This window comes from Mixophyes fleayi, chromosome 8 (assembly GCF_038048845.1).
Source record: "Mixophyes fleayi isolate aMixFle1 chromosome 8, aMixFle1.hap1, whole genome shotgun sequence".
NCBI classification, from domain to species: Eukaryota; Metazoa; Chordata; class Amphibia; order Anura; family Limnodynastidae; genus Mixophyes; species Mixophyes fleayi.
Genome location: NC_134409.1, coordinates 45,191,514 through 45,205,809, shown reverse-complemented (window position 1 = coordinate 45,205,809; position 14,296 = coordinate 45,191,514). Strand labels below are relative to the sequence as shown.

The following is a 14,296-nucleotide window of genomic DNA, read 5'->3' as shown; positions in this document are numbered from 1 at the left end:
TAAAGGAACAACTCTAGAAATCCTGGCTTTGTCCCTGGTAGAGCAGTATGCATCTGACATCAGTGCATCTGGACTGCAGGGGGGGGGCAAGACTAGCAATAAGCTGCACTATTTACGGGAGAGATAGTATGTGTAGCCTAGTCTCCCTTTACCCCCATATTGTTATTATTATTATTATTATTATTATTATTATTAACCTTTATTTATAGGGTGCCACATGAGGCTTGCAGTACCATACAGATGGCAAATAACAAGACAGTACGTGATATAACAGTACCATACAGTAAACAAGTAACACTACACCTTTCAATACAGCTACTGGGGTGCAAGGGGTGTATTCAGCACAGGCTGAAATCTGTGTCCATTAGTGTGGACACAACTAACAGGTTTAAAACCACTAAAAGAGGTGCAAAGACAATGGAGGAGTGGATTCAATGGGCAGAGATCCCAAGGAGGAGGTTCACAGTGTAGCTGGTTAGCAAAATGTATAGGTAATGAGAACAGAAGGAAGAGGGCCCTTCACACTAAATCTTACAATCTAAATGGAAAAGGGACAGACAAACTGTTGGGGGTGTGCCAATATAAGGAGATCTGAGGGCAAGAGGCAAGAGTGGGAGAGATGAAGGATGAAAGAGGATTAGGTATACTACATGATGAAATGGTTAAGTGGAGGACTGGTAGGCTTTTCTAAGCAGATGGATTTTCAATGACCATTTGAATCTATACAGGCTAGGGCATAGTCTGGTAGAATGAGGGAGATTGTTCCAGTGGTAGAGGGCAACATGGGAGAAATCTTGGTTAAGTGAGTAAGATGTCAGTACCACAGGAGAGTAACTGCGATGGTCATTGACCAAAGAGTTATGTCAGCAATGTGCTGGCAGTGTGTATTCTTAAAAATCAATGTACTGTATATATGTAATGCGCTGTGCTACAGCCCTAGAAAAGTAATGCCTATCGCTAACAGAGCAGAAAGGTTTAAGTAGAAATTTATGTTTGTGTATTTAATCTGTCCTTTTAAATGTATATTTCTTTAAATAATTATGTATTTTAATAAAAATCAATGCTTTTAACTTTTGACTGTGTTCCAGTGGGAATCGGGGCTCCTGCTCCAATTCCTTTTCACCATGTGGTGTCGGTGATGTGCCCCATTTCTGATGGCTCTGTTGGTTCAGTGAGGAGCTGCAGGAGCAGCCCCTGAAATAAGTGGAGGCCTTCAACCACTGTCTGGTAAACAACGCTGACAGTTGCATTACAGCGGCTGTGGGAGGGAACTTGCAGTGATGCCTTCTGGATCTCAGGCATGCTGGGAGACACAGCAAACAAAGAAGTATACCAATGGAGCTCCAGGAGTGGCAGAAAGGTAACTGCTGCCCCGGGGTCTAGTTGTGGATCGTCTGGAGCCAATTTTGGCTTTAGGGGACAGCCAGATTCTGGAGAAAGACCCCTGAAAGCATTTTTTGTGGGAGATTTAAAGATTAAATCTACCACCCTAGCCTCTACGGATAAGGAGGAGGCTCCCTCTCCCTGGCAATTCGAGGACAGGGAAAACCACTCTCATCCTGCCCTAGCAATAGTGTAAAAATGTGTAAAACCCCTGGAGGCTAACGCATATGCTGGATGCATCACCCTAGAGTGGTTAAAGGAACAGGAGGCTGAATTACCTCCTGCCAGGTTGTGTGTCATAAACTGTATAAAAAAGTTGTGTTGTCCATGTTCAAGGTATTTCAACTTGCATTTCATTTGTACTTCTGGATGATCAAGAGTATCTCAACAGTATGTGACGAAAGCCAGATAGTGGGAATGGTCTTGATCTCTGCTTGAGTGACAGCTACCCCCAGAGTGGTGCGGAGTCTAACAGAGGAGAGGTATTTACCATGGATTCCCAAAAGGGAATATGGTCTTAGCTGCTCTCAACCGCAGGTCGCGGTCCTCTAGGGGGCACAGAGCAGATAATATAGAGAACCACGAACTAACTGTAAGGCAGAATGGAATATAGCCTCAGGTGTTTGGAATTCTGGAACAGGACGGGTGCTATGCAATGATCAGCAGTATAGCCCCGAATCACGGAATTAGGATGGTAATAGCTGAGCATGAAGTACAGTCACAGGTCCAAACAGTGGAATAAGCTGAACAGATATAACTGTGAAGCGATGCACTGTGGTGAGCAGAAGTACTGAGGTCCACACAGGTGATATAACTCTGGAACAAGACCAATGATGAGCGATATCCTGCAGTGACGTCACAGGTCTTGAGTGTAGAATAAGCTGAACAGGTAATGCTGTGAAGCGATGAACTGCGGAAAGCAAAAGGACTGAGATCCACACAGGTGTTACAACTCTGGGACAGGACCGATGAAGAGCGATACTCTGCAGGGAGGTCACAGGTCTTGACTGTGGAATCAGCTGAACAGGTAATGCTGTGAAGCAATGAACTGCAAAGAGCGAAAGCACTGAGATCCACACAGGTGTTATAACTCTGGAACAGGACCAATGCAGCAACCGATGAAAGAATGGTCTAACATGATGTGACTGGATCACTGATAAATAACTTCTGGTATAAATTTATATGAAGAAAATAGCGCAGGGCGCTTATTTATATAATTGCACATGCACTTATTTTTGATATTGTGCATATTTTGGTAAGGGAAATCTTTAATTTCTGAGACCAGGGGAAGAAATTTGTTTCTTGTTTAACCTTGCTAGAGAAGATGCATTATTTCTTAACGTATATATCTGATACAATAAGCCTTTGTGAATGGAACTCTTTGTGTGTTGTGATGTGGGGAAGTGGCTTGTTTGGGGTTTGTACCTTTCTTTGGGAATGTGTATTTTGAACTGTCTGAAGAGGGGCCTCATGTTAATTAGATATTTTGATGTGTGAAGGTCCAACATTGAATGCTGGAACTTTTAATTAAGACTGGCTCATAGATTCTCTGCATCTGAAAACAATATGCAGGACATCACATCATTTCTAGAATTTCATAGATAAGTGTAAATATTGTTTGCTTTGCAATGCATGTAAATCTATGTTTGTGTAAACACATTGCATCCTGATTCTAAAAATAGCCTGTGTCCAAATCAGTATACAAAGCACTGTCTTCTACACTGAAATGTTCTTCTTGTTTCATCTGACCTGATCACTGGTACCTTCAACCAGTGTGAGAGCAAATAAACATCACTTGCCTCAAAGACCTGCTTGAAAACATCTTCAATATTGCTGTATTCCTGTGACCTGCAGATTAGACCTTAAATCTACTCCGTTCTCTGTCTGTTTCTGAGCTTTTCCGGTACCACTGCTCTGCCTGCTACCCTGCAGCTCTGGTCAGTGTGATAGCCAGGGTGGATCCATCCACAGCACCCCTGATCCATAGTAAGAGGTCAGGAGTACCAGCCCAGGTACGCCAGTAACGGGGTACACTCACAGCATCAGTTACCCAGAAGAAACCCGGTACTGGATGCCGGTAAGGAGACCAGTGGTGGCAGCATTTGTAAGCCCCTCCAACTGCGGCAAGGGGGCGCATTTGGGATAACGATAGGGAACGGTGAAAAAGTAAGCCCAACCGGTTCCCAGCAGCAACAGACAGGGTGGCATAGGCGGTCCATCCTGTCACACACGCAAAGACAGGAACAAAGGTAAGTATGAGCACAGACGGGAGTCAGAGGAAATGCTCCCTGAACTGACACCCATAGAATGGAGGAGGACCCTTATAAAGGGAGCTGGCTGGTCATCCTCCTATCACCGTGGAGCAGAGGTTTTAAAAGGTTCCCGGGATTGCGCATGTGCAGAATGCTTGGCAAGATGGCGTCCGAGGATAGAGGAACACCAGACTGTACAACAGATAGGAGTAACCACGGGAAACCCATGTATAACAAGGCTTAAAATGGAACTAAACCGGTGAGATGCGTGATACAGTAACTGGTGTAAATAAGTCTATTAATTTCACCCTGGTAGGGGAATATATCATCACTCTGCTTTCAAGATTCTGCTTGCCTCCTATTGCTTGGTATATTCTTGTGACCAACAATTAAGAGCTAACACTCTAATCCATTCCCCATCTGCACTTGTTGAACCCAGTGTCATGCATTTCATGCTTTGGTTGCTACCTGCTGCCCTCATACAAAGTAAGCGGTCAAGAAAAACCAGCCATGACTACCAGCAAGGAGGTGCTGCAGCAACTATACACTATGCCCAGTGGTTCCAAGTGCTGGTGAAGGAGCATGTTGGTGGCAGCGACTACTTACCTATAACCAGTGGCGGATCCAGGGGGGGCGATCGCCCCCCCTACCAAGGGCTTGCTGCCGACAGCTGCACACTGTGCAGGTCCGTTCAGCAGTGACAGTGTGCTGCCCGGCTGCTCTGATTGTGTTTTAAACACTCTGCCACTGCCCAGCGAACCTGCACATACTGTGCAGCCGTCGGCAGCCTTAGACATCAGAAAGGGGCGGGGCCTAATTTGCCCCCCCCTAAATTCGCCCCGGGTAGGACAAATGTCTAGATCCGCCCCCGCTTATAACTAGTGTGTCATTAGCATTTGTAGTCTGTGAGCTCCTGGTGTTCGAAAACATCACTAGGAGTGGTCAGTAACAGCAAGTAACTGACGGATGGAAAGAAATCCAGATAAACTATGCAATACTCAAAAAGTATTCTTTTGGCAGAATAAGCCCTTCGTGTTACAGTTCATTTTGTATCAGGGGAGCCAGTGGTTTGATTGTAAGGTCTGATATTTCGTGCCTGCCCAACGCTGGAGTGAAACTGGTCACCATCTGATGGTAGGCTTTAGCTTGCATGAGCTGGCAGATGAAGTGTGAGCCCACTGGCTGAAGATGCAGTCGTGCAAGGGCATGGATTTAAAGGCTAGTTTAGTCAACAGGAGACCAGGACATCACTGGATCACCAGAATAGAGTAGGTGATGCTTTGGAGAAGCTCTGGTTGGAGAGTCGATGAAAAGCAAGGGCACAGGGCAGGTAAAAAGAGCTGCCAAGCTCAGTCTTTGATCGAGTGGCCTAGCTCCAGATGATAGCTAATAGGCCTTAGTAAATCATCTGTGGTGCACTTTGCAGAGTGATATTTGTGATATTGGTACCAAAATGATTGTGGGAATATCCTGGACAGATCCCGATGCTCGGATTTGTGGAAAGGCCATGAGGACCCAGATATTATGGGATTAGATTCAGATTGTGGGGTAGCTTCAGGAATAATGTCCTGTGCAACCCCCTCCCAACATTCATTTTACACCATAGCTTCCAAACAGATCAGCTTATTGGGAATTTTTGCTTCCCAAAGCCACTTTTGAATCACTTTGTGTTTTTCACTTCATTGCATCCCATTTCTGCAACAATAATACTACTTTAGGTCTTCTTTAAATCTAATATTTAAATATTTTCATGTGGATGGCAGTTAGCGATGGCTGCACTTTACTGTACATCTGCTCTGTGTCCTACTGTAACGTCTGCGACCATAATGTTTCCACCCCGATGACGCATGCGGTTGAGTCATCGTGTGGGTATCGACATACAACGACGCATCAACAATGGGGGCGCAGCCAATGGTGCGGTGTGACAGCACCGGTGCCAGGAGGGAAGTTAAAGGTCAGGTGGGAGCCAGAGTCTATAAAGACTCTGGTTTCCCATCCTGGAGGGAGAAGCTATTATAGCCAGGATCCAGGAAGGAGGTGGGTTGTCCCGAGTTCCCGGTCAGTAAAAGGGGGATGGCCCAGCAGATGCCTCTCCCCCTTGCACTGCAATACGTAAGATCTCCACTGCATAAATAACCCAATAATGACAGTAAAAATGGGGGAGGGGGGCGCAGATGGTGGCGCTAAGCATCAGTAAAGAGTTCTCAAGATATTCATTCATATGAAAAAAGGGGGGAAGAAAGCCCCTGAATATAGTAGTATTTGAAAATATTCTATAAGTGCTACTCAAATAACTATTATCAGCTTCATCAGAGTAATAAAGGGAGGTCCCTGGATAGTGGGGATTTGCTCCATACAGCTTCAGTAGGAGCCCCTTTGGAAAGTACCCCTATACCCTCAGGGGTATTGCTACATGAAGGCAGTGAGGCTTAAGTTAAAAAGGAGAGTGCAAGAACCTCTGGACCATTGCTACCGTCTGACTGTGTTTATGATTGACTCTGACTGATGCTGTGTAATAACTGTACCTACTGTTACGAGCCGCGGCGGTGTCCAGCCGCCGCGACTCACTCATCCGCGTCCCGGCCGTCGCTATGGCGACCGGGACGTCACTTCCGGCCATAACCCGGCCGTTGCCGGGGCAACTAGGAGACGCTTCAGAGCTGCATCCCGGCAATAAGAGGAGGTCGGGCGCAGCGCTCATTCTACAGCCTGTGGGCTAATTAATATAGCCTGATTATGGGAGGCAATTACAGGCATTAGCCTGCAACTGTGCAGGCCAGGGGCAAGCCCTGATTGGCTCTGCTGGTTACTGCTTTATTAACCTGCAGGAGTGTGTTCAACCTGTGATTGGTTCAGCTGGGTATTTAAGGCAATGAGGTCTGCTGCCTCATTGCCGGTTATAGTTCTGTATCCAGTCTGCTAGCCTGCTCCCTGCTTGTTCCTGTCTATTGGACCCTGTTACTGCTTACCCGTGTATGACCCTTGGCTTGAATTTGGACCGTGCTTGTGAATCTCGTGACCCTGACCTCTGGCTTGAATACTTACCTCCCTGTCTTCTGGTGACCTCTGACCTCAGCTTGTTCCTTGATACCGTTGTCTACTGCCAGCCTCTGACCTCTGCTTGGACTCCACTCCGCTGGCCTGGGTTCTCCCTAGCAGGTGCACACTTCACGACCCTCTGCCAGTCTGCAGCCCAGTCTGTCCCCACCATCAGGGGCTCCAGTGAATACCTGACTGGTAGAGTAGACTCCGGGTTGTGTTGTGCCGGCTAGCGGGGTTCCTAACACCTACAACAGCAGGTATGTGAACTGCCAGGATTATTCTACTGCTGCTAAGTGTATGCTGGAGGAGCTGTAGTTAATATGGAAAATTTGTCTGCAACCATTATGATTTTCGTGCTGGAGGAAGAGGAGTGTAATAAAGTTATCTTTTGCTTTGAACTGAGATGACCTGGCACCCAATATTTATGCACATGGTGGAGGATACCATACACATGCCATCACCAGAGAAATAGAGGAGGGTGATAGCAAGTGGTGTGTCAAGCAACATCAGGATACCCCAAGTAAATTAGCACATATCACAACACCTGTACCAGAGGTTTTTCACACTACCAACCCACATAATCTTCTTTCCAAGAACAGTTAAAAATGTGTGAAAATGGGATTAAACTACAAAGTATTGCAGAGGAGTGTCACCACACCAAAAACAAGGTAATCTAAAGGAACCAATAATCTCAACTGACATTCCTGCTGCCATTTTTACTCAGCTGCTGGACATACTGAGTTTGAGCATATGTTGACAGACAATCCTCACAAGATGTAGCAATCTCACTGTACATAATTTTGATATCTTAGGGCAGTTTACAATCTTCTGTCACCTAGTAAGTACCAGCTGTGGTTAGATATTTAATAGAGCATTCAATCTATGCTTTTATTTGTGAGTCGTTACAGTAAGAAAAAGTATGGCTCTGTGACTATGAAAATAAATGAATCTGTGTTTTAGCATAACCCCTGGGATTGGATTATAACAGAGTGTGGTAGGCACACAGTTTTATTCTCCAATGTGCTCAGGACTAGTGCTGTACCCTCTTCTCTGGGTGCTTTGATGAAAGCAGGAACACTCTAAAAGGCGAAGCAGAAAAGGTATTTCCTCCATTAGTTGACCTTGACTCATTCTAAATAACAATAAAGAGTAGGGAGTCCTCTATGTCATTCGGCACTAAAAGTAAAAAAAAAAAAAAAGAATCATGGAGCAGAATGTTGCCCCTATATCCCTGGACTATGTGGCTTTTTTTAGGACACAGTTAACGAACCAACCTAGGCCTCAGCTTGATACAACGTAACCCAGCATGTCACAGATTTCTCACCTGCTTACTTCTAACTGCCCAGACTGGCTGTATTGATAACACAGAGTGGTCTTCTCATGCTGCTAGGAGAATGTATTTATTTATTATATGTTATAAAGCATTGGTTCCTACTTTTTAAATTCATTTGATACCCATGTAAGGACCCCCACCCTGCACACACAGTCTTGTTTTCTTAAAGGTTGAATTGAATGGTTTGTTTAGATTTTTTCAATTTAATTTTGTTACTATTTATAAGCATATCTGTTCTTAGTGCAATTTTGAAAACCTACTAGATAGAAAAGCCTGATTACAGTGTTGCTATTACATAGTTTTGATGAGAGTAATCTATTATAAAACTTCCACTGGTCTGGTTGAGGATGTCATAGGAACATATCGAGTATTGAGCATGCTCCTGTCAGTACATTTAATGTACATGTCCAGAAGATGGCTGACTTCATGCAGCCATGTAAAATATTGAATATAAATGACACTATACAGTTGTAACACAAAGAAAATGTTAACATATGTTTAGTTATATGCTATATGTACAGATAGTTGTTCAATGTGTAGTTTTATTTTGATGACATGTACTTTTAAAAGCAGTAGGGAAAGGCATTTCAACAAGGAGAGTTTTATGCAGTGAGCAAGCCAAAAAAAATATCTTTAACAATTGTGTTCATGCTTCATTTTGTTTAAACACTATTCAATTGGCATACAAATATCTTCACCCTGTTAGAATCAACTGTATACTGGCATGACAAAGACAAACATCCTGCAAGGATGCAGCTGTTTTCCACTTGGAACCAGGCTGTCAATAATAGTTGAGTGTCTGTTTTTTATATAATGGTTAGAAAATATAACAGGTTTTTGTTTTAATATGAAAGTAAATTAACAATAACATTTTGCTGAACTAAAAAATCATCTAAAGCATCATGAATAAAAATTATAATTTGCTCTGAAAGGGTCACAAAATACTTTCGTGTTCAAGTGGTTTATGTTTGAAAAACTCATGTTCCCTTAAGCTTTTTTTCTTTCCATAAACACACAATGGGCCCAATTTATCTTCAGGTGCAACCTGCATCCAACTTGCGTTTATGAAAACGAGCACAAAATGTTCCAACCATATTCAAATACAGGCAGATCTCAACAAACATTTTCATTTGAATCTGTACGCTCTGACTAAATGTTACTTGTCATATGTAGATAGATAGAGCAGTGTGCAATATAAAGTCTCATCAGAACGCATGCAAAAAGAAATACAAAATTATAAAACATATAAACAACTCTTAATACTATAATTATTAAAAATAATATTTGTAAAAAAATATTTTTTTTAGCAGTAAACACATAAATTAGGATATTCCTAATGCATACTGTACATGCAATGCATTTTTAAAGTCTATCTTTCTTGCATAGACATGACCTGTGCTATCTATGGGAATACATTTATTTTTTAATACAAAGACTATGCCGTGACAGACATCACTCTCGGTCTTCATTTAAACCAGCCCTGGAGCTGGTACAAATGATACACGTACTTTAGAGAAAACCAGAGTTTGAACCGCCCGCATCACCATTGACAAGCCCTCACTGTACATTACGTACGTTCATCCATCCCTTCACTCCCCCCATTACGCCCTTCAAGTCTTAGGCAGCCGTGTCATTTGCGTCCAGACATGAATTGCATGTAGTTGCGTTCATTTGTGTAAGGTCTGTATCTGAGCATGCACAGAGCTGTGCCATGCAAGAGGTAGCATGCAAAAAGACTTACGTCCAAAGATGAATCAGACCCAATGTCTCATTGTCTATTTAGATGGTGATGGATATCAGGTTTTCATAATTTGAGAAGATGTTGAATTGCAGAAAAGCACAATAAATACCTAATTTTTTTTATATTAATTCAATTTACAGTGAAAAAGTAAAAAATCCCTACCTGTTCTTTCGCCCTATCAACAGAACACCCTGCAGCATCTTACTACTCTGTCTCCAGGCACTATAATTATATATTTATTTTAGCAAAAAAAGATTGAAGCTCACTGATTCATCCGTGAGGTGCACAATGAAAGTCTCCAGCTCTGTAGTATGTATGTGGAGGTGCCTGATGCTCAGGCCCAGTGTTAACACAGTAGTCATTCCAGAAGGGAGATGCTCATATGATTAGCGAGCTGATGAGCTGATGATATGGCATCTTCCCTTGTGGACACCAAGCACTACTGTTCAAGAGGGAAGCAGACACCTCTGTCAGACTTGCACTACAGCCGCGCACTTAACACAAAGTGGTAGACCATCTCTCACTTTCTGCCAGTGCATGGTCAGAGCTCAGGAAAATCTCCCAGAGACAATACTCTCACTGGTCACCCTGCTCGCTTTCCCCTTCTGAGCACTAAAGATGTTACGCAAGTTTATGGAGCTACTAAACCTGTTGTTGTTGAATTGTGGTACCTATTAAGAGCAAATATAAACAGGTTTGATCTTACATTTTAATTGTTTTATTAAAAAAGTTAGCTACTCAAAATGAATGCGATTACTCCAAACGCTAGGGGAGGTAGAGATTTGTAACAGAAAGTAGAGATAGATTTACAGCTAGGATAATTAAAATTACTTAAGAATGGGACAAACATATTATGAATAAGGTTAACTACAATGATTGATATGCCGTTCGCCAGCAAAAACCTCTAAAGTAAATGATTTACATACATAGTCGTAAATGTAGCAGTGAGTGAGGCAGAAAGCAGTTCTAATGACATCTCTTCACAAACCTTTAAATATCCTGGTAGCCCAGCGAGCCTGAAGTTCAGACGCTGGCAGGAGGGATCCAAGAGGTTGGACAAGTCCTAGGAATGCTAATGTTGGTTTCTCATGGTGTGGTGGGAAAACATTCTTATACAGAGTAACTTTGTTGTCAGCAACCGTAATGATTGAGTCATCAAGAAATGGAAAGGAGATGCTATACCCTGTAGCAAATATAACATTGTCTAAATCTTCCACTACAGTCCCATCCTCAAAGATGACAGATGATTCAGTGAATCTACTAATATCTGGCTTTACTCTAATTGCTCCACTTAAAATTTGGCTGGGTAGATAATCATTAACGATGGGTTCTCTTAACAAAGATCTGTAAGAAATGACAGTTATTAAATATAAATAACAAAATAAAGTAAATAAATGGCATTATGAACAAAAGAAATCCGATTTTATGCACACATGTATTTAGATAATTGACTTGACTTTTTGCTGTGTACCAAATAACAAATAAACAAATAATGTTTACTCCTTATAAACCCTGAGCCAAATTAAATTGATTGAATAGGGTAAAGCTGGCTATTTAAAGTTGAGATGACTGACCAATATGGTACACTTTGGTTATATTGCATTCTGAGTGGACCAGGAACAATTGTTATGTCCACTTAAGATCTGATCAGGATCAATTGGATTTTAATCAAGCTGGATGCAAAATGTAGTCAGCCATTGATCACATTGTTATGTGTATTGTTGTGTGTATACTGGAACAGGGCAACCATAATGTATGGGAGCCCTTGAAATCCAAACATTTGGCTCAGTCACTGAGGTTCTGATTCATCAAGGAATGCAAAATAAATGAAATGTGCGTTTTTTTTAAAAAAACAACAACACACGTACGTTGGGCATACGCACGTCTATGTTCAAGGAGGAGCGCACAGGCATGCAATACCTTCACTACCCTCATTCACCTTATTACTTTATACACTCATGTTTCAAGACATAACTGTCATACTAACCAAGCATATTAACCTTTTGTATTATGCATTATCAAAGGGATTGGCAATCCCCGGCATGCGGCACTGTGTCGCCTGGCATGCAGGAGCTGCTTTCAAAAAAACAGAAGATCGTCCAAATTGAACTGCTTGCATGCGCAGCAGTTCCTCCTGGGTACCACTGCGGATCTGCTGTCTAAAAGAGGTGAGTAGCATACACTGGCTAATGTGGCATAATATGATTTGTTGCACTTATGTGTGGTATACTATTAATTGGAGGTGCTTATGTGTGGCATAATGTGAATTGGGGGCGCCTATGTTTGGCATAATGTTCATTGGGGCATTACTGTGACATAATATGAACTGGGGTGATTACTGTGGCATAGTATGGACTGGGGGCATTACTGTGAAGCATAATATGAATTGGGGGCACTACTATGTGGCATAAAATTAATTGGGGGCATTACTGTGGCATAATATAAACTTGGAGCATTACTGTGGCATACTATGAACTGAGGGCTCTAATATGTGGCATAAAATGAATTGGGTGTACTACTGTGGCATAATATGAATCAGGGGCACTACTGTGTTGCAAAGTATGAATTTGGTGCACTACAGTTGCATAATATTATTTGGGGGCACTACTGTGGCATAATATGAATTGAGGGTACGAATATGTGTTACAATTTGAACATGTATTTATTGGTCCCATTACTATTAAAAGTGCCATATATATATATATATATATATATATATATATATATATATATATATAGATACACACATACATACACACACACACACACACACACACACACACAGCTGGCACACATGGGCTTGCCTAGATTTTAAACTGACAAACTGATAGAAAAAGGATGCATTATCCCCTGCATTGTCACATCAACCTGTACTTTTGCAAAGTGTAATTGCATGATATCAAAAACTCATATAGAACATACGTCTATCACATTGTTATACATTTGCTTTCCAAAAATTAGAACACTAGCACACATTTTTTTAACTCAATAACTTTTTTATCAAATAAAATGGAAATTAACTTTTGGAGACAAAATGCAAAATATAATAAGATTTATAAAAGTTGTGTTCTATGTATTTATTTATTTATTTATTTATTTTTTCTTTCAATTTTGTAAATAAAGATTTAGGCGGGAGTCTTCGCCACCTTTTAAATCATAATACAATGACATCTTGTAAACATATCTTAGCTTTAAGGCAATAGAAAAGTAGGGAGAAATTGCGCTTCCTATTGAAACTGAATATGCAGCCAGGGGAAAAGAAACTTGAGGAGAAAGGGCCCAATCTCCTGGTTAGAAATAAAAAAAAGTGAATAAATCCCCCAGCGCAATATAAGGACAGGTAGATCAAGGTGAAATTAGCCAAAATGTTTATATATCAAATGCAATGGTTACATAAAAAGTCACAAAGGACTGAGTGATCACTCAAAAATTAAAAAGCATAGCAAAAACATCAGCTTATGAAAAAAACAGGTCAGAAGTATACAAACGGAATGATATCACTAATCCCTCTAATATAGGATAAATTGTCCTTGTGGAAAAAAGATCGCCAGGTTTAGGTCACAGTCCTGTATGGCTAATAGCCCAAAAGTGTCCAAAAAAGGAATAAAGGTTCGCAGTTCCTATTCATAAAATTCCCGAGAGGCAATGAAGTCTGGAAGGGTAATTTTGACTCTCCTTTATCAAGTCCCTTCAGATATCAGTGAGATAAGATGCTGGTTAACCAGGATATCAGTAATCAAGACACAGACAAGCCAATGTCAAGATAGAACAGAGCTGTGCTCATTTATTAGTGGGCTACATTTATACATGAAAAACGTTTGATCTGGTTATAGGATAGAAACACATGATTGATATTTTCCTGAGTAAATATAAATCTTCTGACAAAGCTAGTTAGTTCTCTTCATGTCACTTTCATGGGTTCTTCTTATCAGCTTTCGTTGGCGCCAGTACTCCCAATGTCATCATTCGTTATCCCATGTCCTAGGCCTCCATCCGGGGTCTTTGAGATAGTTCAAGGCTGGAGCTGGTGATTATGCTGAATGTATTTTTAAGGCAAACACCAACATTTTTAACTCCTTCACATATCATTATTACCATTATCGCTAAGGACCCTAGAGATCCTTTCAGAAGTCCTAGTAGGGTACTAGTTTTTGATACACAGAAAATAAGAGAAGACGATAATAGGTGGCTAGTCAACAGTCTGGGAGATGGGTAAAGATGGACTTACCCTATTCTTCCTGATTGGTGGATTTCCCGAATGGTCCGGTCCTCAGGAGCTCCCTGTCGTGGATTGCTACGCCGTCACGTCTAGTGCACTATCGCTTTGAACTTCCGGCTGTGCAGAATGTTAGATGCGCATGCGTGAAGCAGAAATCCGCTGTCTGTAAATGCTGGCCAGCTAATAGGAGTCGGTGTAGATGGCAAAAGGGACTTCATTGCCTCCCGGGAACTTTGAGAATAGGAACTGCTAACTTTCATCCCTTTTTTGGACACTTTTGGGCTATTAGCCATTCAGGACTGTGACCTAAGCCTGGCGATCTTTTT

The 14,296-nt window shown here is 41.8% G+C and overlaps 1 protein-coding gene across 6 annotated transcripts in view; it reads right to left on the bottom strand.

Annotated features, from left to right (window-relative positions):
• LOC142099233 (flavin-containing monooxygenase 5-like) overlaps positions 1-14,296 on the bottom strand; it is a 93,149-nt gene that overhangs the window by 18,490 nt on the left and 60,363 nt on the right. For 4 of the 6 annotated variants that reach the window (XM_075182475.1, XM_075182476.1, XM_075182478.1 and 1 more), the window contains exon 7: positions 10,740-11,095. The exons of the other annotated variants lie outside the window; for them this stretch is intronic. In XM_075182475.1, the coding sequence (XP_075038576.1) occupies positions 10,740-11,095 (356 nt within the window). The remainder of the gene's footprint in view (positions 1-10,739; positions 11,096-14,296) is intronic. 6 annotated transcript variants of the gene reach the window in all.